The 25,067-nt window shown below is 39.0% G+C and overlaps 1 protein-coding gene across 1 annotated transcript in view; it reads left to right on the forward strand.

Moving 5' to 3' along the window:
• The window catches only part of DDX10 (DEAD-box helicase 10), a 278,794-nt gene that overhangs the window by 29,371 nt on the left and 224,356 nt on the right, over positions 1 to 25,067 (forward strand). The window contains exons 8-13 of the mRNA XM_011286334.3: positions 875 to 1,037; positions 2,654 to 2,738; positions 14,410 to 14,511; positions 15,684 to 15,771; positions 19,440 to 19,528; positions 22,331 to 22,793. Of these exons, the coding sequence (XP_011284636.1) occupies positions 875 to 1,037; positions 2,654 to 2,738; positions 14,410 to 14,511; positions 15,684 to 15,771; positions 19,440 to 19,528; positions 22,331 to 22,793 (990 nt within the window). The remainder of the gene's footprint in view (positions 1 to 874; positions 1,038 to 2,653; positions 2,739 to 14,409; positions 14,512 to 15,683; positions 15,772 to 19,439; positions 19,529 to 22,330; positions 22,794 to 25,067) is intronic.

The raw sequence follows: 25,067 nt of genomic DNA on the forward strand, positions 1-25,067 counted from the left end.
CGGTCCGTGAGTTCGAGCCCCGCGTCGGGCTCTGGGCTGATGGCTCAGAGCCTGGAGCCTGTTTCTGATTCTGTGTCTCCCTCTCTCTCTGCCCCTCCCCAGTTCATGCTCTGTCTCTCTCTGTCCCAAAAATAAATAAACGTTTAAAAAAAAAAAATTTAAAAACAAATTTAAAGACTTGATTTTTTTATAGCAGTTTGAGGGTCACAGCAAAGTTGAGGGGCCCTCTTTCACACAGGCATGGCCTTCGTAATCTTTACATATTTTAAAAATGATCGTAGGTATCAGATCGTTCTGCTACTTAGAATCTACTGGATATGTGTATAAGAAGTTTGTTTTAAATTCTCCATATTTACGATATATCAGAAATTAAATTTTTTGCAACTCATTACACTTGAAAAAATGTCAGCTGTCAAGTTGAAATGTAAGGGGAGCATTTTTTACAAAGTTTTAAAAATTTTTATTTATTTTGAAAGAGACATAGTGAGCAGGAGAGGGGCAGAGAGAGAGGGAGACAGAATCCAAAGCAGGCTCTGCGATGTCAGTGTCCAGAGCCCGATGTGACATGCCGGGCTCGAACTCACAAAGTGTGAGATCATGAGCTGAGCCAAAGTCAAGGGTTGAATGCTTAACCGACTGAGCCACCCAGGCGCCCCTAAGGGCAGCATATTAAAAAAAAATTCTTACAGGAAATAATGTGAGCAAAAAGTGCTCGAAGACCACAACTCCAGACTCTGTTTCCCTTTCTCTGCCCTACGTTTTTTGTTTGGTGAAACTTGTGCTCCTTAAAGCATGTTTGCTGTTAATCTCCCGAGTTTGCTTGACTGCTGCTGTTATCTGGAAGTACCAAACTCCTTTTTCTGTTACTGCCTAGGTCCAGTACCTGTACCGGGTGTTCTGTCGGCTACGTCCTGGGATCTCTATCCTTGCGCTGCACGGCCGGCAGCAGCAGATGAGAAGGATGGAGGTCTACAATGAATTCGTCCGCAAGAAGGCTGCAGTCCTCTTTGCTACTGACATTGCAGCCAGGGGGCTGGGTGAGAACTTAGAAGAAAAGATTTTGTGGTCATGGCATATGGAATTTGCTTATAAATGGATGGATTTGGGGATTCGTATGGTTACACTCAAATGATTTGGCCTTTTTTTCTTAGAAAAATAAGTAAATTAGTAGCCAATATGATTAAGGATACATCAGTGAAAATTTTGGTTGTATTTTCACCTTCTGTGTTTATTGCTTATGGTAATAATCCTAGAATCCTGAGCAGCCCACAGAATCAAAGGTGGATTAAAGGTGTAAAGACACCTTTTCTATGTTTCTTTGAAAATTGGAAACTTGATAAAATATTACAACTTACGTAACAAGAAAATTTGAAATCCCATTTTTTCACCAAATGTTTTTATTTTAAAAGCATACTTAATGTGTTTAAAGTTTCAGAAAGCCACTGGGATACCGTTTTACAGCTGGTGGCTTTGTGGTGGTGGGATGGGGTATGGAAGTAATTACAGGAAGTAGAGATCAGAACACGTGACAAGAGAGTAAGTAGGTGGTAATTTAAATTGTTCAGTGGCTTTGTTTTATGTTAATTACTGTGGTAGATTTTAAACATACATGAAGAATACATCTAAGGTACCCTCAGGTATATTATCCAGCTTTGACAACCATCTTTTCCATGATCCCCTTTTTCTTCCTGTCTCCTTGATTTTCTTGGAGTTTTTGAAAGTGTATCTCAGACATTATATATGTTCACTCACATGTGACTGGAGGCAGTAGCCAAGTATACATGTTTTTCAAGCTCTCTAGCTTGTATTGTTGTTATACCATGACTTTTGGTAAAATCATCATTTTGTATTTACCTTGTCTGGGCCGTGTGATTGTCTGTTGTGATTGTCTATATGAGTTTTCTCAAATGTTCTAGCAGATGTCCCATACCTTCTTTGCTACCAGTTCAAACCCGGTCCATTTCTCTCTTCCCTTAGACCCTCCCCCTCTTGCAAGTTCCATCTCCAGCTCTTATACCCACGCTGGTTGCTCCATAAACCTTATGCATATTTGTCATCCTGACACTCTTCTTTCCAGATCTTTCTTCCTCTTCCTTGATTTATCAGCCCTTTTCTCTATTATGGAAATTGATCTAAAATTCTCACAGCAAAATCCCCTAATGACTAAAGGTAGTTCTTTCAAGTAATTGAGAACAGGATATCTGGTAATGAGTGAAAACTTCTGTGGTCAGAAGTGAGAAAAGGGACTTAGAATCATTAATTTGAATGGAGATGGGAATAGCAAGAAAAGTAAAGTTTCCTTCCTTTAAATTGGGAAACCAGTTTTGTAGTTCACTAGGAGCCCATGAAAAGTGGGTTCTTTTAGGTTATTAAAATTTTATTATTTGTCTGACACGAAGCAATCTCTTCTGTTTCAGATAGAAAAGAATCTTTGTATTCAAACACTGTCATTGATTTTAGTTCACTCTGTCAGTGGAGAATTGTTTATTATCTCTTGGTTCCTGTAGTTAATTTTATTTTTAATAAAGTTCACAGATGATATCTATCAGTTTGATGTGACAGAAAGTCCTAGTAAGTGATAATGTAAAATAAAAGTAGTGTGGCATGGTAGATCTTGCAACTAGTTTCCTAACTTGATGCTCCTTCTGTTCAGATTTCCCAGCTGTGAATTGGGTTCTTCAGTTTGATTGTCCAGAGGATGCCAACACATACATTCACCGAGCAGGTAGAACTGCCAGGTAGGTGTGCTGGCTCTTTTCTTTTCTGTTGCAGTTGGGAGATGTTTGCTCGTGGTAGAATTTTAAATGTTAAGCATCTTTCTGGATAGCATGTGTTAATAATTACCAAAACCTTAGAGTTCTTCCTTTTGCCTCATGTTCCACATTTAAAAACTGATCTTAAGGAAAGAGAGATGGGTAAAGTTACATAAAGATGTTCATCTTACTGACTTGTGTAATGGTTAGGAAATGGAAACAGTCCAAATAATCACAGCAGGGTTATAAGTGATTTTGATTGGCCACAGACAGACTGTGTCTTTGGATTTACCTTGTACCATCTATTACCTTATCACAACTGGATGAATATTTATAATGTGGTTGTTGGTGAGACATTGGTACTTGATGATGGAAGAGACACCAACTCTTGGTCTATCTGGGCAGCAGTTCTGCTTTTTATTAAAAAATTTTTTTTTAATGTTTGTTTATTTTTGAGAGAGAGAGAGAGAGAGACAGAGACAGAGAGACAGAGACACAGTGTGAGTGGGGGAGGGGCAGAGAGAGAGAGGGAGACATAGAATCCAAAGCAGACTCCAGGCTCCTAGCTGTCAGCACAGAGCCCAGCGCAGGGCTTGAACTCAAGAACTGTGATCATGACCTGAGCCGAGGTCAGACATGTAAACTGACTGAGCCACCCAGGTGCCCCATGGAAGGATCTTTAGACCCAAGATTTAGACCATCTTCTAAGCAGTGATTTTCCTTCTCTTCTGCTTGCCCCGTGTCCCTTTCAGCAAACAGCCCCAAGTGGCCTCTCTCCCTCATTTGTCTAGTAAATCTCTTTGGCATGCACTGAAATTTCTTTGAATCCACAGTTTTGGGCGGCTTTAAAGAAGTTTTTTTTTTTCTTTTTGGCTGTATCTGGTAGATTTTGTTGTATGTTTTAGCTGAAGTGAAGGTTTTTCATGTCCTTCTGCAGGTGCTGCTTGTCCTTCTGAGAAGTAGAGCCCTTCATTTTACTCATTAAAAAATTTTTGTAACATGTTTGATTGCTTAAACATTTTTGATTGATTCACATTTATCTTTAAATAAGGATATATAGCCATTAAACATGGGCTATAATAAAAATGCACTCAAACGCATTTCTTTTGACCACCATGAAGGGAGTGAATATTACGATAGTGAAAGATAAAGCTATTTAAAAATGGAATTTATGGGGGTGCCTGGGTGGCTCAGTTGATTAAGCTTCCAACTTTAGCTCAGGTCGTGATCTCACAGCTCGTGGGTTTGAGCCCCACGTCGGGCTCTGTGCTGACAGCTCGGAGCCTGGAGGCTACTTCTGATTCTGTGTCTCCCTCTCTCTCTGCCCCTCCCCTGCTTGTGCTCTGTTTCTCTCTCTGTCTCTCTCTCTCTCAAAAATAAACATTAAAAATAAAAATTTTTAAAATGGAATTTCTGTACTACAGGGTAAAAAGTAAGTCTTTTTATTGTAGTTAACAATATAATTTGAATAAACAGTGGAGTTAGAACTGGGTTCTATATATGGTGCTGTGGTTCTTTTAGACAAACTTGCCTGTAAAGTGGTTACCTTTTGGTTTCTAATGGGGTCTAAGGAAAAAGGACCTGGGTAGATGAGCAGGCTTGTTTTCCATTTTATAGGAAGATGGGTGGTGGTGTCAGTGATCTTTGTGTCAGGTACATGTTTGGGTTATCTTTCATAGTGAGATGTTCAGAAGTCGTAAGTAGTAGTGGTTGGCGGAATGAGAATTCTTCTGCTGTTTAACTCTTCTCAGTAAATGTGAGGCATGTATGAGTTTGTACATGTACCCATGCACACATTTTACATTTTAGAGAAAGTGGGATGTAGCCTCGCACACAGGCGTGTTAGTGTTAGTTGTGCCATTTGGTGTTGACATAGACAGGGGAAACGGATTTCTTTATGGAACACTTATAAATAGTATTTTAAAATTATTCTTCCTTAATGAAGATGATTGGACATCTCATTGCATCAGAAAACAGTTCACCGAAGAGGAATATTTCAGGGTTTTTCGTTCTCAGAAAGGTTGTTAAAAATCTTCTGTAGCTGAACATGCCAGGGTGAACATTAAATTGGCCCTAATGACTGGAGATGAAAAGGAGCTACAACAACATCATGATTGTATTTGAAAAGAAAATACTAATTTGAAAAACTGTTGTAATGCAATTTCTAATGTCATTAATTTTTAAAATACAAGTCTGTTTGATCCCTCATAACCAATTAAAAATGTTTTGAATTGACTCTTTTAGATGAGTAGTCAGTGGAAATGTTTAGGATACGCAATACTTATTTTTTCTTGGTCAGTTTAATAAAAAAATAATGAAATTGCAGTTTAAAAGTTGCCATTAATGGACTTACAGATAATTAGAAAGTTTCTTGGGCCACGAGACTGAATAATTGAATTGAATAAAGGCTAAATTAGAATTTGAAACTAATTAAAATCCTGTGTTTATGCTGTAATTAAAACTGGGTTGCCAGATAGTGGTTACTTGTGGAAGTGAGCTATAATATATGAATATGGAAAAATGAATTCAGTGCTTTGTGGCAGAATAGCTAAGGTTTGGGGAATCTTTTTTTTCCTTTCGAAGTGTTTTAGCTAAGTGAAAATAGTGATTTAGGCATTTGTCTTGAAGTACTTTGTTGTATTATTCACTTAAAATTCTCATGATCCTTAGTATTGGGAAAATTTTTGTCTATTTTCTTTAACCATCCACATCTCTTTTAACAAATGATCTCCTTTAGAGACAGGGAAGGCAAGGAATAGGAATATAATTTTACCAAGCTGTATTCTGTGGTGCATTACTTAAAAATGATTGTTTTTAGGGCTTGCAGTTTTGGGTACTCAAAAAACCAGGCTCTTCCATTTTCTTAGGAAAATGCCCATTTGAAAATAAAAAATTGGGGAATGGAGAGTAAGTAGGTATACATAGGATACTCCTCTTTTTTTTGTTTTTTTTTGTTTTTTTTGAATGTTTTTATTTGGGGGGTAGGAGTCTGTGGATGGAAGATGTGAGTTATATGTAACTGTTCATATGTAAACATTTCGGAGTTTAAATATAAAAAGTGAGAGTCCAGGTGCCTGGAAGCATGAGACTCTTGATCTCTAGATTGTGAGTTCAAACCCCCCACTGTGACGAGCTTACTTTAAAACAAAAGGTGAGTTATATATCAGAGAGAGTGTGTATATGTATATAATATAAAATATATACTAAAATATAATATATAATTATATTCCAGCTGAGTCTTGCCTGGCTGCATTTTGTGGCTCTCAGACTTTGTGAGTGATTTAGACAGCAGTGTGAGATTCCACTAGGGGGCAGCAGAGGCCAGTTCTTTGCATTGCACACTGATGGCTGCCCTGTAGATCAACAGCAGCAAAGAGGATGCAAAGTAGTTAAAATTTTTGCTGTGATAACTTTGAAGAGTTTATGGTTTGTGGAAAATACTGGTACTTTATGGAAGAGATAATAGATTTTTTAAAAAGTATCCTTAATTGTTTTGTAAATTGAAATAATAAGAGTGAAAAGACAATTTCCATGAGCATTAATTTACTGAAGCTTACTCTGAATATCTTAGGAATGAGATAAGAGGAATCTTTTGCTAGTGAAAATTTGTGCTTCTTTAAAGCTAAGACTTGGTAAGATCCTAAATTTAGCCTGTTTCTTCTGGATGTACTGGTGCTGCTTTGTTTCTTTACATGACCGTCTGCCTTGGTCTGCTACTATTTAGAATTTAAAGTTTGTTTTTTTTTTTTTTAAAGGGAAAAACCAATTTTTTATTTTGTATCAAGAAGCAATGAGCTGGGGTAGTGTAGGGCCAAAATAGTTACAGAGGTAGGTAAGAGGACTGAGCCTTCTCAGTTGTGGGCTAGTTCCAGGCTCTTCCCCCTTGCCCTCCTGCTGTCGCTTCTCAGCACAGCAGGCAGAGTGATCCTTTTAAACACAAGTCAGATGATGTCAGTCCTCTCAGGGCTTCCTGTTCACTCAGAATAAAAGACAATGACCTGATATTATTCAGTCCTCTCCAACTTTACTTTCTATTCCCTGCTTGTCCCTATATTCCACACTGGTCAGACTGTTTCTCCTTTATGCCGACCATGTTCCCCCCGCCTCCCCCAGCCCCCCACCCCCAAGGCCTTTACGTTACTGTTTCTTTTGCTGGAATGGTTTTTACTCAAGTATCTGCATGACTGTCTTTCTTAACCTGCCCCAACTACTCTTCCTAACCTCAGTCTGTATTTTCTTTTTTCCCCATAGCACTTAATACCTTCATGGATAGTAGAGCATTTCCTTATTACAGTGAATCTCTTTCTCTTCACTAGAATGTAGGCTCCATAAAGACTAGGGAAATATGTCTTCTTAATTGATATACCCTGAGTGCTTAGAACAGGCCTTGGCACAGAGTAGACAGCTGAGATAACACAGTGACTTTCTCAAATCAGACTCATGAATCAGAGCTTCCCTAAAATTAATTATCTCTTGCAGTATAACAGATTATCCCACAACTCAGTGTCTAAAAGCGAGAACTAGATGTTCTCTCCTGGTTTCCGTGGATCGGAAATGCAGGGGTGGCTCGTTCGGGTTCTCTGACTTCTCATCCGCATCCCTGCAGGTCTGGAGCCCAGGTCTGCGGTCATGGTGTCACGCGGTCCTTGAAGGCTCCGCTGGGGCTGGATCCCCTTCCAAACCCGTTCGTCTGCTTGTTGGTCAGAGGTGGCTCTCAGTTCCTTCCACACCTTTTTTCTTTTCTTGAGACTTTTCATAACACAGCAGTTGGTTGGCTTTCTCAGAGAGAGCACGAGAGAGAGTAAGAGGGAGTAAGGTGGCGGCAGCGGTGTCTTTTGTGACTTAGAACTTGGAACCCAAACTCCATCTTACCGTAGCATCCTAGTGGTCGTACAGATCAGCCTTATTCTGTGTGGGGGAGACCACAGGGCTGTGGATGCCAGAAGGTCCCGATTTTTGGGGAGCCGTTTTAGGAGCTGCCTACCACACCTGAAAGCAAGCTCTCCTGACAGTTTGAAAGATAAAGGACGGTAATGGCAAGGAACGTGCGAGGCGGGAAGAGGTCTGGGAACCCCGCTGTAGCTCCACAGGGCCATTCTCGTCACCTCAGGGTAGGCTCTGGCCAAGACTGACCTCGCAGTCACTAAGCCACGCGTGCTGTTTATCACTTTCGCCGTTGGGCCACCGCTAGGCTCACTCACATGGCTGACTGCAGAGACCTGCCGCTTGAATCCACAGACTTCAGACAAACCTGGTACATCTGTTATTTAGCATCTCCTGCATGAGCGCTCCCATGCTGGCACGCGGTGTGTTTGTTTCCCCGGAGGCCTGTCGTTAGTCTGTTTATGAGGAGATTTGACCGTGTCACTTTTTTTCAGCCGGAGGAGTCTCCGTGTCCTTCCCTGTCATTCCCACAGGGAGCGAGCGGGTTGTGACCTAACTGTTTACTTGGTAACTCTCAGGTCTCTGTTGAGTGAACAGATGGAAGAGCTCAGTCAGTCTTTATACCAGCCTGGTGGGAGAGGCCTGTTTGTCAGGAAACGACTTCTCAGGCTTGCGAGGTAAAATGTGTCTAAGATCCCTTGGGAAATACCAGGACTGAGATGTGTTCTCAGGTCTCTCTGACCCCGCAGCTCCTGTTCTTGCCAGTGTGCCCCAAAGCAGATGTTTTCAGTTAGTGAAAGCTAGTGGCTGCTGCTCCCAGGCAGGGTTTCCATAAGGCGAGAAAGCCAGGTGCTTGGAGAAGGAGGGTAGGTATCCTTATTTAAACTTGCTGTCATTTGTGACCATGAAGGCCAACTAAAAATATATGCACTTTCCTTCCTTATTTGGATTATTAGAGGCAGATATCCCATAGTTGATCAACACTATCCTGGAAAGTCAAGAAATTTAGGTTTGGATCTAGCTCTGTCACCTGCTGGCTTTGTACCTTTTGATCAGTTCTTAATCTCTTTAAGCCTCAGTTTCTTCTCCTGGCATTAATCATCTCTTTCAGTAGTTTCCAGAAAGTGATTTCAAGTAGTATAGTTTTTAGGTACCACTTTTATGTGTTTTCTTCTTGTTTTTAATGTATTAAAACTTAGTCTTGTTTTTAAGTTCTGGGGACAGAGTTGATAGAGTCTAATGATTTCTGCCTTTTCTGTGTGAACTCCCTAAATCCTTGTTCTTACTCAGTTTGCTAGAAGCTTTCCGTGCAACACATATTAGCCAACTTGGTTTTTTTTTTTTTAATTTTTATGAACTTTGTCAAACTGTTGAGCCTATTATGGTGTACCTGTTTGTATTTCCAAAATCTTATGCTGCAGATGACTTTATTTTACCCAGAATATTTCCCAGTCTGTCCTTTTCTCTTTTAAAACTAGTGTAGAGTCTTTAGATAGGATTCTGTGAGTCAGAGATACCTCTTTTCCTGGAATAAGCTCTCCTCTGTACCACACTGTGCAGGAGGAACAGAACGTTTAAGTGTGATTCCTGTGGCCTGTCTGTATGCATCTGCTTGGCTGATGCCCTGTTGAACCTCAGTGACAGGTGCTCTTGGGGCTGGTTGCCACTGGTGAGGCTAAGGTGTAGGAGGACAGAAGGAGATGCAGGGAGGAGGGAAAAGAAGGGCTGTGGAATAGCAGAGTGTGGCCAACAGTTGTCTCTCTTTCTCTATTTCTTGATGATACTTCTATTGTGAACAAAGGCTAGTATGTTAAGAATCACAGCTATAGAACTTTAGGTTCTGAAGGAACCTGAATCATCTCATTCATCATCTAAGTGGCTCAGGTGGTTAAGTGTCCGACTCTGGCTCAGGTCATGATCTTGCGGTTCGTGAGTTTGAGCCCCGCATCAGGCTCTCCGCTGTCAGTGCAGAGCCCACTTTGGATCTTCTCTCTGCCCCCTCCATGCCGTGCACACTGTCTTTCTCTCTCTCTCTCTCAAAAATAAACATTTAATAAATTTTTTAAAAAAGTATATAATTTATAAATAAGAATGTAATATATGGTGATAAAATGACTCATTGTACAGGGTTATAAAACTAATGAATAGTACAGCTAGGGCTTGAATTCAGTTCTTTAGACTCCAAATCCAGTGTTCTATCTGCTTACACAACTTCTGGTGGTTTTTTGCATCTGTTTACTCATCAGATATTTGGTGAGCAGCTTTTAGGTACAAATGTATGGTAGGTATGGAACATGCATTCATATATGTCCTCAAATTTACTAATTGAGGTAAGGAAGTACCTTAATATTAATAGTACTAAGATGTGTTAAATGAAGTAAGAATGACACAAAGATGTAGATTTTGAAAGCACATATGTTTTCATTTTTTACTTCATAAGGACTTTTGTTATAAAAATAGTGCTTATTCACTATATAGATTCTATCTTTTTTAATGTTTTATTTTGAGAGAGAGAGGAAGAGAGTGGGAGGGGCAGAGAGAGAGGGAGACACAGAATCTGAAGCAGGTTGGAGGCTCTGAGCTGTCAGCATGAAGCCTGATGTAGGGCTCTGACCTGAGCCAAAGTTGGACGCTTAACTGACTGAGCCACCCAGGTGCCCCTCACTATATAGATTCTAGACATTGGCAGAACCTACCAGCTACATCATACCACCTAGAGAAATTTTCATGTATGTTGTATATATATTTTTAAAATTACAAAAAGGGAATTATTCTAAATAGAATCTCTTACACCCTGCTCTGTAACTTGGAGAACCAGACCGGGAGAACTGAGAATGGCCAGGCAGTTGTGAGCCCTGGCAGATCTTGCTGAATGGGCAAAATTTAAGGGACACTTAAAGTGTTAGCTAGAATGGAGTTTACGTGTTGGGGAGAAGGCATTGGAATAGCTGAGGACTAGTGGTTACTGGGTGGAAGGCAAATTAGTGCCAGAACAGCAGGGCTTTTCCTCCTTCCTTTGGTCAGTTTGTTTTGAGGTTAAAATTACCAGTGGGACCCAGAAGTCAGTGGTCTGGGTCTCTCACGTTGAGCTAGAAATGCCGGTGAGCTGTATGTAGCATGTGAAGGCAGACAATTGTGATCAACCTATTAGGGGTCTGTATAGCTGATAGAGGTAATGAACTGCAAGTTTAAAGCCTCTGATATGCAATGATTAGCTGGAGATTTTTGTTTTTATTTCGTATTTCTGTTTTTTTGTGGGTGTTTTTGGATAATTTCTTGGTCTTCTCAGATATTTGCCTTCTCTACCAATTGCTTGTGTAAAAAAGATTGGCAAATTAACGTAAAATGAAGTTCTTCCTAAATTCTAAAGGGCTACGTAAATGTAACGTACTACTACAGATGGTGAAAATGAGATTTTTGTTGTTGTTGTGTTTCAGTTGCAGGGCTTTTATTTGGTGCCTACAATGTTTCTTATAATAACCTGTGTATTATGGAATTCCAAAATGTAGATCTTGTGAAGAACGTTTATTTCTCTTTATATATATACTAAGCCTCAGTCCTTGGATATTGCTTTTGAAATATAAAAAGCTAGCTCATGGGTAAATAGACTATCTGTGTAAGCATTTGAAAGAAAAAAAATGTGCTTCTGCCTTCTTTTCAAATGTGTATTTATTTTTAAAATGAAAGCTTACTGGAAATTCTTGGGTGTTGGTGTGTAGGAGATAATTTGTGCTTTCTGTATGTTGTTTTAGGGAAAAGATGTGTGTGATGTCCAATAGGTAAAGTGGCCAGTTATGATCTTTTCTGTAGATGCTTGCCTTATGGGGTTCGACTTTGGACATTTTTTTCCATTTTCCTTTGGGAATTTTGTTCTTCTAAATTCCAGTGTTGTACTCTGTCTTAACCTTGTGCAGATCTATGTGTCTGTTGGCTATAGTTGTAAAAGGTTTGGATATGGCCCATGTGTGACTTGAATCCTGATCTATTCTTCCAGATTATTCTTGGGTACCTGAATGGTATAATGATTAAGTATAATGATTAGGCTTATTATTCTTGTTTATTCGTCCATCTGAAGATCCAAGGGCTTCAGGGAATGCTGTTTTGATACCTTAGAGATTTCTGTTAACCCCTTTGCCCCTCTTCTGGCGCACATTATGTAGGCCTGGTGGCATGTTTATTTTCTGTCTCCATCTCTGAATTTGGATATAGAATGTTAAAGAGATCGATTACCCTTTAAGCCACCCATACCCATCTCCCTTCTTCCTAATTGTTCCTCTCTGGGCCACATGAGATAAGCTTTCTTACTTCTGAAGATAATTGACCTCATCTCAAGAGTTTGGCTACCTTGAGGGCATTTTGATATAGTGCACAGCACGGTAGTCATTATTAACCGATATCTGTCCCCTTTGCCTTTAACCTGTTGTTGGTGAGATCTTGGAGCTTCAGAAGTTGAGATGTCTCTCAGATACCTTGTTTGCTCTGGGTTTTGCCTCACTACTTCATATAATAGTGATTCCTGCCTTCACAGATGGTTTAATCCAGTACTGCTTAGGGGAATGCTTTTTCATGTTTCTTCATAGTAAATGATGTTGAAACATTTTGAATCGTAGTAGGTGTTGAAATACAGTGAGGAAGGTATTTGGTACTAGTTTCTCATTTATGAAACAGTAAAAGCTTTACTCTATCTCCTGTTAAATACCCATGCATTAGAAACCCTAGAAAAAGCTAATCAGCCTGAAGAAGACAAAACTATCCACTAGACTCTCGTCAGATGCTGCCTTTTCTCCCTGGAAAACTGGATTCTCCCCTAATGTTTGACTAATTGCTAATTTTTTAGATCTCTGCTCTTAGACGCCATTTGCCCAGGGCAGTTTTCTGGACACCGAGACAGCATTCAGTGGAGTTCTCTGTTACGGTTTTATAGCTTCCTGTACACTTACTAACACTCCTACCACTTTATTGTTATTTGATGTTTTGGAATCTGTCCCTAATAGTCTGTAAGCTCTCTAACAGCCACAACTATGTCAGTTTTAGTGCCTGGCATTTAGTGGCCCCTTAAATTTTTTTTTTTTTTAATATATGAGTTAAAGATAAATTTTAGCACTTTGGATATGTTTTATTTCCTACTTTTCTGTGTGTGTACTCATAAAGGTGTATACATATATGTAGATATTTCTATAAAGATATTACCCTGGAATTTCACCTTGCTTGTTGGAGTAGAGTTTTAAAATCAGCATGATGTGAAATTGCCCTTCCATCTTTATCGTACATAGAGTAAGTCAACACAATTTTTCCCTCCAGCGTTCATTGATAAAATTGTGTACAGTGGTATTCTGTCTCTCTGTACACAGCCATCCAGAGTTCTCCAGAACCAGACTCTGATGTACCCATCTGGCAATCCTCCCTGCTGTCCACTTGGTTACCTGGTTCGGTTGGGTTTCTCCTATCTTAAGTTAGCTAAGTCTGCCCTATGTTTTCTGGTTTCCACTCCTTAGTTCATGCCATTCTCCCGCTTTGGAAGACCCTATCTTTTCCCTTTCTGTTCACCTTCAGGGTCCTCCTCAAATTCTACCTGGCCCTGACCCACTCTGAGTTGTCTTTTTCCTCTTCTGAGTTTTTGCCATTTATTGCCCCTGGTCGTCCTTTGACATTTAGTAATGTTACCTTCTTGGGGATGTTGTCTTGATTTTGTGTGTGTTTGTGTTTTCTAGTCAGCTAGATTGTTTGACCACTGAAGACAGAAATACTCTTCTGTTTCTTTGTGTTCTTCACAGTTTAGGCCTGGCACAAAGTTTCTCACTAACTATAAAAAGTTGCTCCTCACATTGTATAGCATGAACCTTGAATAGAGTGCTTTGATGAGAATATTTTTCATTTTGTGTCTTTACAACATTTATTTATTTTTGGGACAGAGAGAGACAGAGCATGAACAGGGGAGGGGCAGAGAGAGAGGGAGACACAGAATGGGAAACAGGCTCCAGGCTCTGAGCCATCAGCCCAGAGCCTGACGCGGGGCTCGAACTCACGGACCGCGAGATCGTGACCTGGCTGAAGTCGGACGCTTAGCCGACTGCGCCACCCAGGCGCCCCTCATTTTGTGTCTTTAAAAAACATTCTACGAATATCCAGTTCTGTTTTGTCTTACTGCTTGCACGTAATGGCTGACCCCGAGTTATAGGGGAGTCTGTATGCAAGTAGCACAAGAGGTTTAGTAGCTGTGGGTGCATTGTGGCTCAGTTACGTCGAAATTTCTGGTGATACAGCATGAAATAAGAATTTTACTAGGTGAGGGAAGAGAATGGATTGGAGGATAGCTTTTCACTTGAGCAGAGATCCATTTCTTAAAACTATAGCACTGTTTTCTGAAAACAGTGCTATTCCCAAGGTATAAACTCCCCAGAAAGATGATTTGATTCCTTAATACAGTGGGTGCCATGTTCTTACATGACTAACTGTAACCTAATACTCTCGTGGCTTAAATGAGAAATTGCTACAGAGATCTATTTAAGAAATTCCTTTTAATTGATTTGTTTCTTAGGATCTGGCTCTCCTACCTTGGTATAGCCTAAAAGTCACTTGGAATTGTAACTAGTAGTGGAATGTTGAAAAAGATGCTCAGAGCCCTCGTTGTCTGTCGTCACAGAAGTGAACAAAATGGCATTCCTAATATTTACTAATTAGGTGAACTTGCGTCTTTGTTACCTATTTGTCAGACTGTTGAAATGTAAAATGCAGATTGCACTGATGTGGAAGAGATTGTTTGTTTGTTTAGGTACAAAGAGGATGGTGAAGCTTTATTAATTTTACTTCCCTCCGAAGAGAAAGGGATGGTGCAGCAGCTTCTCCAGAAGAAAGTGCCTGTGAAGGAAATCAGGTAAGAACTGCTGGGTGTGTTGAAGTTACCGTTGGGAGAACGGAGGTGCAGAATCATCATGCTGAGTTATGTACACTTCATTCCCTCCTCCCTCTTGTCTTCCAGTGTCTGCTTTGTGACTTTTTTTGTTTGCTAGTGTTCTTCTAAACACGTTTCCTGGAAGACTGTTAATGCAGAAAATAAGATGAAATGGAGAACTTGTTAGCTTCAGCAGGCATTGATTGTTGAAAAGATTATACATATTGGATAAAATTTGTAGGGTTGTATGTCCTTTTGAGAGGACTCTGCTGTCCATTGAAGATACTCAGATTGTCAGCAGATTTGATCAGGATCGGAGTTTCATCTGCACTGGGGTCCTTGAAACATCCTGGCTTTACTTGGAGGGAAGATTTGGAGGGTGTTTAGGTGGGAAGTGGGGCAGGTGGGTTGGGTAAGGGTTCGATGGAACAAGACTGAGTTGAAATTGTTGAGGCTAAGTGAAAGTTTTCTACCTTTTGTGTCTTTAATTTTATATATGATTTTATAATTAAAGTAAAAACCACCTCGTCCACCCCCATCTACTACTACCCCAGCTTTGCAGGAGCAGAGTGGTTCGGTTTATAATCAGGGAAAAAAGTGGGATTTATTTTGTGAAACATAGACCCTTGTAAGAATTTCATTCTTTCCTGTAGCTTCCCTTGGTGGAGTTAAGTAGCAATTCTGTTACATTGTGCCTGATTTCCAGATAAGGAGACCATTATTTATATCTTTTGGCTCCTTGCTTATTATTTGAAATTGGCTTTATGATATTTGGCTGAAAATGGAAGCACTTACAACAATGACATTAACTTTCATTTATTCTATTGCATGGACAGATCTCCTGTTAGAGTATTTTCTAACATTACGGACCTAAGAAGCAACCAGTGATAATTGAATGTTAACCTTAGTATCTTTCACTTAGCATGGGGCATTTAGAGATGATTTCTGATCTTGATCTTTTTCCCCCCCTGCATTATGCAGAATACCTGAGAGTCAGGTTTACGTCTAGTGTAATTTCAGTCTAATCTGGCTCCTAGATGAGAAATAATGTTATAGGTTTAAAAATACTGAGGAAGATAGGAAAATGCTATATACTGTTTTCAGTTTCTAAAATTGAGATGTCTAAGTTTAACCTGTATTTTTTTGTTACAAAGAATTAATCCAGAAAAACTTATAGACGTCCAGAAAAAATTGGAATCATTTTTAGCACAAGATCAAGATTTAAAAGAAAGAGCTCAAAGGGTAAGTCGTTGGTAAATTGGATACCTTAGTTGGAATGGAGCATATAATAAAGTTAGAATTCATCATTTTCTACTACTTTACGTTTCATGGTTATGCTTCAGGTAGTCAAGTGGTGCAGTTCACAGATAACCAGAACATTCTTTAACTTTTAAAAAGACTCTGTACCTTGAAGCGTCCGGGTGGCTCAGTCGGTTAAACGTCCAGCTCTTGGTTTTGGCTCAGGTCATGATCTCACGGTTTTTAGGATTGATCCCCACATTGGGTTCTGCGCTGGTGGCATGGAGCCTGCTTGGGATTCTCTCTCTCTCTTTGCCCCTCCCTTGCTCACACTCTCTCTTTTTCTCTCAAAATAAATAAATTAACATTTTTAAAAAACTAAAAAAAAAAGATTATGTATTTCTTAGAACAAACTGGGAAAATGTCGGCTTTGTGCTTCTTCAGCAAGCTTATTGTAATTTCTTATATTAGCTTAAATTTCTAGAAAGCATAGCACTTTTACTGAATCCTCTTTAAGAATGAAATTTTAATCTATAAATATGACTTAATGTTCCCAAATTACTTTTTTTTGACTTGCTAATCCTCTTGATTAGCAAATACAAAGAATTACCACTTTCAGTTAAACTTACTTTTCAGTTCCTAGAGTGCCTAGCAGTAGATGCTTTAGAAAAGGAAGAAGGGAAGTAATTTTGTGTTGTGCTAACAGCTTCCTAGTCTCTAAACGGACAAATATTTGAATCCCTGTTACAAAGCTCATCCTTTTCGCCACGCTCTTATGTACATGGAGGTTACCAGATCTACATATTATCTCTCTCTCTGCATCTCCCATAACATATCAGCAGTGAGTTAAGAGTGTCAGGATTCAGAGGTTGGATTCTGTGTCAGCAGAGAGATGAAATGAGAGGAAGGAAATAAGAGATGTGGAAAGAGCATCCTAAGTGGATAAGGAGCCTGAGCAGAGAAATGGTCAGTAGTAAGGCTCTTACGTTATGGTTTTGAGACTGGATATTCTCGGGAAAGAAGTTTTATTTAAAGAGCAGATTTTACGTTTCTGGTTAAAAATTAACTTCTGTTATATTTTATCAAGTTAGCCTCACTCTGCTTAAAATACCATGAGTGATGAAAGCTGGAATTTAAATGCTTACTTTGTGTCAAGTGCTTAGTCATGATATGACTTTGTTACATGGCAGTTTGATACGTGTTCTTTCTTCATCTTCCCAACAACCCAGGAGGGAGGCAATACTGATGTGACTTTACATAGGAATAAATAGTAGATGGAGAAAATTAAAAATTGTCCAGGATTAGGGTGCCTGGGTGGTGACTCAGTCGGTTGAACGTCCGACTTCGGCTCAGGTCATGATCTCGTGGTTCGTGAGTTCAAGCCCCATGTCGGGCTCTGTGCTGTCAGCTCAGAGCCTGGAGCCTGTTTCAGATTCTGTGTCCCCCTCTCTCTCCGTCCCACCCCTACTTGTACTCTTTCTCTGTCTTTCAAAAATGAATAAACATAAAAAAAAATTAAAAAAAAAATTGTCTAGGATCACATAAGCTGTTAAGTAGCAGACCTGAGACTGATATCCACATTTGACTTTCTTCAGAAATTCCATGATACATCAGGAGGATAAGAAAACCAAATACTGAACTGTGCCAAGTTGGATTTCTATAGTCTCACTTCACCTGAAATCTAATGAAAAAGGCCTTTATTCAACGTTTTTTATTTATTTTTGGGACAGAGAGAGACAGAGCATGAACGGGGGAGGGGCAGAGAGAGAGGGAGACACAGAATCGGAAACAGCCTCCAGGCTCCGAGCCATCAGCCCAGAGCCTGACGCGGGGCTTGAACTCACGGACCGTGAGATTGTAACCTGGCTGAAGTCGGACGCTTAGCCGACTGCGCCACCCAGGCGCCCCGAAAAAGACCTTTAAAGGGGAAATTTTTTTTCCTTTAATTTTTGGGTATGCAAACATTTGTGTGTGCAGATATCATCTAGCAGACATTGTTTAAATCTTTTAGAAAGTTTGGAAATAGTATGCACATTTAAAACTATTATACATGAATTCTGAGATGTCATGACTTACTGCATACCTAAGAGGTCATTCAATTATGAATCAGGAAATAAAGAACAATGGAAGGATGTTTCACTAGTTTGTGCATACAACAAATGAGCCTTCCAGAACAAAGATTATAGAATGCACATTGAAATAAATGATGTGATTTATTGGGTGTCACGCATGGTTTAGCAGAATGGCTAACTGTATTGCCAACAGCAGCAAGCTATCTAGTTTCATAGAAGTGATTTTCTAGCCTTTGATTATAATCTGGAGAGAACAAAAACGATAGGCAACAGGGGTGATTTTTTTTGTGTGTGTGAACAATTGTAGGGGAAAAATTATCCTTGAACTGGAGCCATTCATTGTTTTTCATGCCTCTGGAGACAGGGAAAATGGTTTGAAGAAAGGATTAGTATAAATTTATAACAAATATGAAGTTCAGGAAATATTGAAATGGGAATTAAATGGATTTATAAAAATTTTAAAATAAGAAACGCTTGCATAGATGTGTTTCATCATCTTTGTTGCCTGACTGTGTTACAGACTGATAAAGGATCAGGATCATGTTTAAATTTTGGTTTATATAGTTCTTGGTATACAGATACCTTTTTTCTTTATAAACAAACACCAAAGAAAAATAACACAAATTCATGATGACAAATTACTTGAAGTGATAATGTAAAAGGGAAGGCTTTAGGAGTAAACTTCATGTCATGATTTTATGAAGCTTCATTTAAATACAGTAACATTTTATTATGTTACAAAAGGTATTCTTTTCTAAGAATAAATAAATAAAGAATACCTTTAACTAAATAATTAAATAAATACCTTTAACCAATAACTAAAATAATTATTACTAATAGCTAGTATTTATTGGTATTTACTATATTCCAGAAGATACACCCTGGTACTCTAGATCCATTTTCTCGGTTAATTTCTCATAACATTTTAAATAGAAGGTGTTATGATCTCTGATAGATGAGGAAACTGACAGAGATACAAGAGGTTTGAGCAGCTAGTAAGATAAGGAGCTAAGATTGTCATCTGTATCATTACATATCCTACTTTTTCCCCCTGTTAGACTATACTGCAATGGACTGATACTAACTTGTAGAATAGCTTTCTGAGAAGGTGATATTCTATGTTGAGTTGGCTTGATGAAACCAAATTTAAAGTCTTATCTAATATTACAGTTACAAAAAGGTAGTTTTTTTTTAAATGTAGAATGGAGATATGCTCAATTATTTTATTATTAAAATTTTTTATTTTAATGTTTATTTTTAAGAGAGAAAGAGACAGAGAGTGAGCGGGGGGGGGGGGTGGGGGGGTGAGGGGGGGAGGAGGGGGGTGCAGAGAGAGAGTGAGACACAGAATCCGAAGCAGGCTCCAGGCTCTGAGCTGTCAGTACAGAGCCGGGCATGGGGCTCAAGCCCAGAGCCATGAGCCGAAGTCATCTGCTCAACTGACTGAACCACCCAGGTGCCCCTATATGCTCACTTATTTTTAAGATACTTCACTACTGTTGAATTTATCCCTTTGGTTAATTTTTTTTATCTGAGTTTAAATTTATTTTCCGTTTCTGACTATTGTATGTGATACATGTAAACCTCTTATTTTTACAGTGTTTTGTCTCCTATATACGCTCAGTGTATCTGATGAAGGATAAAGAAATATTTGATGTGAGCAAGTTACCTATACCTGAATATGCCCTGTAAGTATTCATATTACACTTTTAGTTGTGAATCCTCAGAGGTAGAGGTCATTTGTCTGCAACCTGGTTCTCTGAGAGTCCTCATTGAAACTGCTCTGCCTTAACTTAAGAGAATCTGTTAAAGATCTGAAGAGAAAAAGATTATGTAAACTAGAAAACTAGGTGAGTGTCTAGTTCTTGTTGTTTAAAGAAGTTTCTTACTTGTAAGTGAAAATTTCTGAAAGTTTCACTGGCAGTTTCCTGTAGTTTCATCTTAAAGGAGGTGGAGAACAATTGGTAAGCGCTGTTTGAAATCTTTAAATGTCTGTAGTCCTCTTGTCTTTGGAACGCTGGCTTGGAACACCATAGACCATTCTTTTTTATGCTTTTGACACAAGTCTCCTTGTCAGTTCTTCCTTTATTTTAGATTGATCCCTATAACTGCTTGCTTACTGCCTGAGTGTTCTTTGTGTCTTGGTGTTTCTTATAGGTACTCACAGTTACCATGGCAAAATATCCCCGTTTAGTAACTGAGGTTACTATTACATAAAAAAGGAACTGTTGGTTTGTTTTGGCTCAGTATTTGAAGGACTTTTTTCCTAACCTTTTCAGCTATAAAGGAGGAATGCTCATTTTTTCAGTGGGGTTCTACCTGTGGGAAAAACATTGACAGAATTCTATAAAGCACCCTTGAGGTTAATCATAGGTTAAATATCAGCATAAAATTTCTAGTCAGTGATGACACATGTATTTTCAAGGCAAGGTCTGTGTATTTGCCTTGCTCTCCAGGAATTTGAGTGTCTTTACCTTTAAATGGAGTCTGATAAAAACTTGTATCTGGGAGAGTTGCTGTTTTCTACTCTTCACATTAGATTGTGAGTTTAGTATAATAGGTAATTTGTCAGTTGTAACATTTTAGAATGATTGAAATTGCTAGATAACAGCATGAGGCTCCTGACTCTCTGTGTAGGTAATTGATGGAAAACTGCACACCATGGATGTAACATGTTTTTGTCACTGAGCTGTTTATGTAGCAGTTACTAATTTCACCTTTTCTGAATATGATTCTTGGTTTAAGTTATTAGCTCCTTTTTAGTATTCCATGAAAAAGTTCTGTCATGGTTTTCTGATTGACTTAGCTGAGATATTAGTAAACAGGAGAAGCACAGGGCTCTGACACTGCAGGGTCATATTAATGGGTCATTTTGTTGCTACAAAAGCCAGTAAGTCTCATCTGTTCCCAGTTGACAACCTTTGCTTTTTACTGGTGATGTCTAAGGAAGGCAGAAAGTTAACTTCTGAGCCTAAATTATTGGTATAGTTTAATTTGGTGGTGTTTAGATGTGTAAGTTCCTTGATCTATAAATTCCTTTAGAAGCCCTTTGTTACGTGTGCAGGATATAATAAATGTTTTTAGAAATTGTTTTCCTAAAGAAACATGTTTTGAATAGTATGTACAGTTCGTTGTGCTAGATGTTAAAAAATTACAGATGTACGTACTCTTACCTTAAAAGGGCTCCAAGTTTTAGTAGCTGAGAAAGACACACAACTATAATTGTAATACACTGAGAGAATGCTCTGATGGATAGGAGTTTATGATCCCACCCTGTAGTCTCCATAATAGTAATAATGGGAGGTGCTCAGTAGTGGCTGCCTGTGTGCCAGGCCGTATGTTAAGTACATTGGATCTGTGAACTCATTTCACTCTTACGACAACCCTTGGATATCAGTACTGATCATGCCGTTTCACAAATGAGAGAACTGAGGTATAGAGGTTCAGTAACATCCTTCAATCACACAGCTGGTGATGACAGTCAGGATTTGAACATCAACAGTCCCATTTCTGAATCTGTGCTTCCCCACTGCACCTCTGAGTTTTCTTGAATCATGTCTCATAGGAAAGAGGCAATGGAGCCATGTCATCACGTTAGCTGTTTATTGTAGCAGGCCCGGTTTCAGGAGTTTATTTCCCATCTGCGAGTAGGAACTTAGCTGATCATAAAGTGAATCTTGATCTTAGAAGGAGAAAATAATTTTTCTTTTCTTTTTTGGTCTCGTTTAGAAATCCTTTCTTTTTGGGGTGTTTGGGTGGCTCAGTCGGTTAAGTGTCTGACTTTGGCTCAGGTCATGATCTCACGGTTCATGGGTTCAAGCCCTGCGTCGGGATCTGTGCTGAATGCTTGCTCAGAGCCTGGAGCCTCTTTTGGATTCTTTGTCTCCTTTTCTCTCTGCCCGTCCCCTACTCGTGCTCTGCTTCACTCTCTCTCTCAAAAATAAATAAATGTATTTTTGTAGAAGTGATTATGTCGTAGTAAAAGAGGAGAGGACAGTGGTAATTTGAGTTTGTTCTTTGCAGAGAGCTGTTTTGTCCTTTCTTGACCATGTCTTTTTCAGGTTTAGTATTGACATTTCACAAAGTGTTTTCATATAGTTAGCAAGTTGGATTGTTACAACAGCTGTGAGGTGGGCCTGGTAGGTTTCGATATCCTGTATTTGAGGGAGCCGAGGCTGAAAGAAGTAAATTGGAAATAGGCAGATTTAGTACTTGACCTGTTCCCTTGTTTCTGGTTTCATGCTCTTTATGTTATACCTTGTTAACCTCTTAATGAAGAGTGAGGTATCTTCAGTGTTTTCTGATGGGTATTTGGTATTTTTTGGCTTGCCTTTTGGATCATCTAATCTGTCAAGATTGAGTTGTATTTCAGAGGAGTGTTTTTTTAAAAACTCCAAAAATAGATCTCCACTCTTGAGAAACTGTTGCATAATACCATAAGCACACCATCAGTGTGCTGAGATAACTGTTTTCGTTTGTTCATGTTTAAGATCTCTTGGTCTTGCTGTGGCACCTCGGGTAAGATTTCTTCAGAAAATGCAGAAACAACCCCCCAAAGAATTGGTGGTGAGCCAAGATCACAAACAAATTGAGCCAAGGGCTCCCTCCCTCACCAATGATGAAGTAGAAGAATTTAGAGCCTACTTCAATGAGAAAATGTCCATCCTTCAGAAAGGTGGGAAAAGACCAGAAGAGACAGAATACATACCGGGTAAGGGGATTAGTGATGAAGAGGAAGAAGAGAAGGAAGATGAGGAAGAAATGGAAGAGAAACTGGCAAAAGCAAAAGAGTCTCCACTTCAGTCTGTCCCTAGCACTGGGGAGTCCAAGGAAGCCCCTGGGCAGTTCTTAGACAGAGATGAGGACGAGGACGATGGACACGATGCTGATTTCTTTACAGTGAAGCGGCACAATGTGTTTGGGTTGGACCTTAAAGAGAATAAAACACCACAGGTAAGTTTATTCCCACTGGATGGTCTTCTGTTATTTCCCACCACTTCTTACTGTGTGTTGCTTGTGGCCTTTGGGGGGGAACTCTGGGGGCAGGAGGGACTAGGAGAAATTTGTAGAATGACATTCTTTGAAGTGAAGTCTCCCTCTTTCTCCATATTTAAAGATGGAATAAGTGCCAGAGAATTCTCCTTGTTCATAACCTAGGGAACTCTAAGAATGCTGACGAATTTAATCTTATTTGCTGCTCTTCTGAGACATGTTTTAAAAGTAGCCAGAGCCATGGTTATAACGGTAAGGAAGGCAGGTGATGGGGTTCTATGGTTTATAGCGTGACGATCCTTCACTGTGATTATTAACATAGTACTTTCTGATTTAAATCATTACAAATATCCCTGACAACAATTTAATCTCCCTAAGCATGGATTTAACTTGTAACGAGACATTTGCTTTGGGGCATCAACACAGGGTCTTAAATAGAAAGCCAGCACTCCTTTTTAAAGGCCACTTATGAAGGTTTGTTAAAAATTTCATGTGGATCCTTTGTTCCTCTATAGGTACCTGCTAGGAAAAATAAAAGAGAGAATTCAGATAAAGCATCTGTTTTCTGGAGTGTCTGTAGGTGCGTGGTTAATGTGTTTCTCCTCCCCTTCCTTGGTCCCCTTCTTATTTTGTATGCATTTATTCTTCATCATTTCTTTAAAGTGAATTGAATTAAAAACTGAAGCTGAGCTCTAATTTTTAATAAACTCTAAGACTCACAGTGGAAATTCTAAATTTTGAACTGTGAAACTCAGGTGGTGTTTAAGTAACTAAATAAAAATCTTGGAAAGGTAGCAAACATCATTATTGAGTACTTAACGTATAATTTGGTGTTTTCTGAACATTATCTCATTTGGTCCTTGAATAACCCTGTGAGGTAGGTACTGTCTCATTACACAGGTAAAGGGAAAAAACAACTGGGAGACAGAGACCGTAAGATAGTGATGTGCACTGTTTGTTGCTGGCATAGCTGGAAATTGAGCCTAGGTATTCTAATGTTTTTGGTTAAGTACGTGGATAATGATCTGGTTTTTGAAGTGTGATTTATTACTCTTTGTTATAGAATTGATACACTTTGTGTTGTATCTGATAAATCTGTGGTTAACCTAAGGCCACAAAGATTTCCTCCTATGTTTCCCTGGGAGGTTTTATAGTTTTAGTGCTTAAATTTAGGGCTAAAGTTTATTTTAGCTTAATTTTTGTGTATGGTGTGAGGGAAGGGTTAAGGTTCTTTTACTTCTTTTCTTTTTTTTTTTAATTGGGGTCTAGTTGAACCAGTATCTTTGTTAAATAGTGCTTTCTCCATTCAGGAACCTTGTCCCCTTTGTCCAGGGTTGACCACGTATACGTAGGTCTCTTTGACTCTCGTCTCTGTTAGCCATCCTTTCGCCAGTAATACCCATCTTGATTAGCTTCATGGTAATTCTCAAATTAGGTAGTACAAGTCTTCGCACTTGATATTTAAACAAAATTTTGTTTTGGTTCTTTTTGGGCCACTGTATTTTCTTATAAGTTTTTGAACCAGCTGGTTAATTGGTACAAAAAAAACCCCTTATGTTATCTTCATTGAGATTTCATTGAAATCTTTAAATCTTTTTGGGGAGAATTGACATCTTGAGTTGTCTGATTCAGCAATACAGCATATCTTTCCATTTATTTAGGCTTTTACTGTGTTTTAGTGTGGTTTTTTTGATTTTAAGCATGTCTATCTTACACATTTTTTGGTTAGATTCATCTTTATTTCATAGTTTTCAATGCTATTATAAATTATACTGTTAAAATACAAATTTCTAATCCTTTGTTTTCAGTATTTTTGTATGCTAGTCATTCCAAACTGACCCATTAGTTCTAGTGGCTTTATTTTGGGGGATTCTTTGGGATTTTCTCTGTAGATGGTAATGGGGTTTGTGAATAAAGATGGTTTCGTTTCTTCTTTCCAATCTGTGTACCTTTTATTTCATTTTCTTAATTATATTTTATGTTGAATAGCACTGGTGAGAGTGGCCATCGTTGTTCTTTTCCTCATCTGTGGGAGGGAAAACATTCAGTCTTTTATGATTATACCTGATGTTAGCTTTAAGTTTTGTGTAAATGCTTTTATCAGGGTGGGAAAGTTCCATTCCATTACTGGCTGGTTTAGTGCGTTTATCAAAATGGATGGTGAAAATTTTGTCACGCGCTTCCCCCCACCCCAGCTATTAAGGTGAAGATATACTTGTTCTGTTAACATACTGA

This window comes from Felis catus, chromosome D1 (assembly GCF_018350175.1).
Source record: "Felis catus isolate Fca126 chromosome D1, F.catus_Fca126_mat1.0, whole genome shotgun sequence".
In the NCBI taxonomy this organism is placed as follows: Eukaryota; Metazoa; Chordata; class Mammalia; order Carnivora; family Felidae; genus Felis; species Felis catus.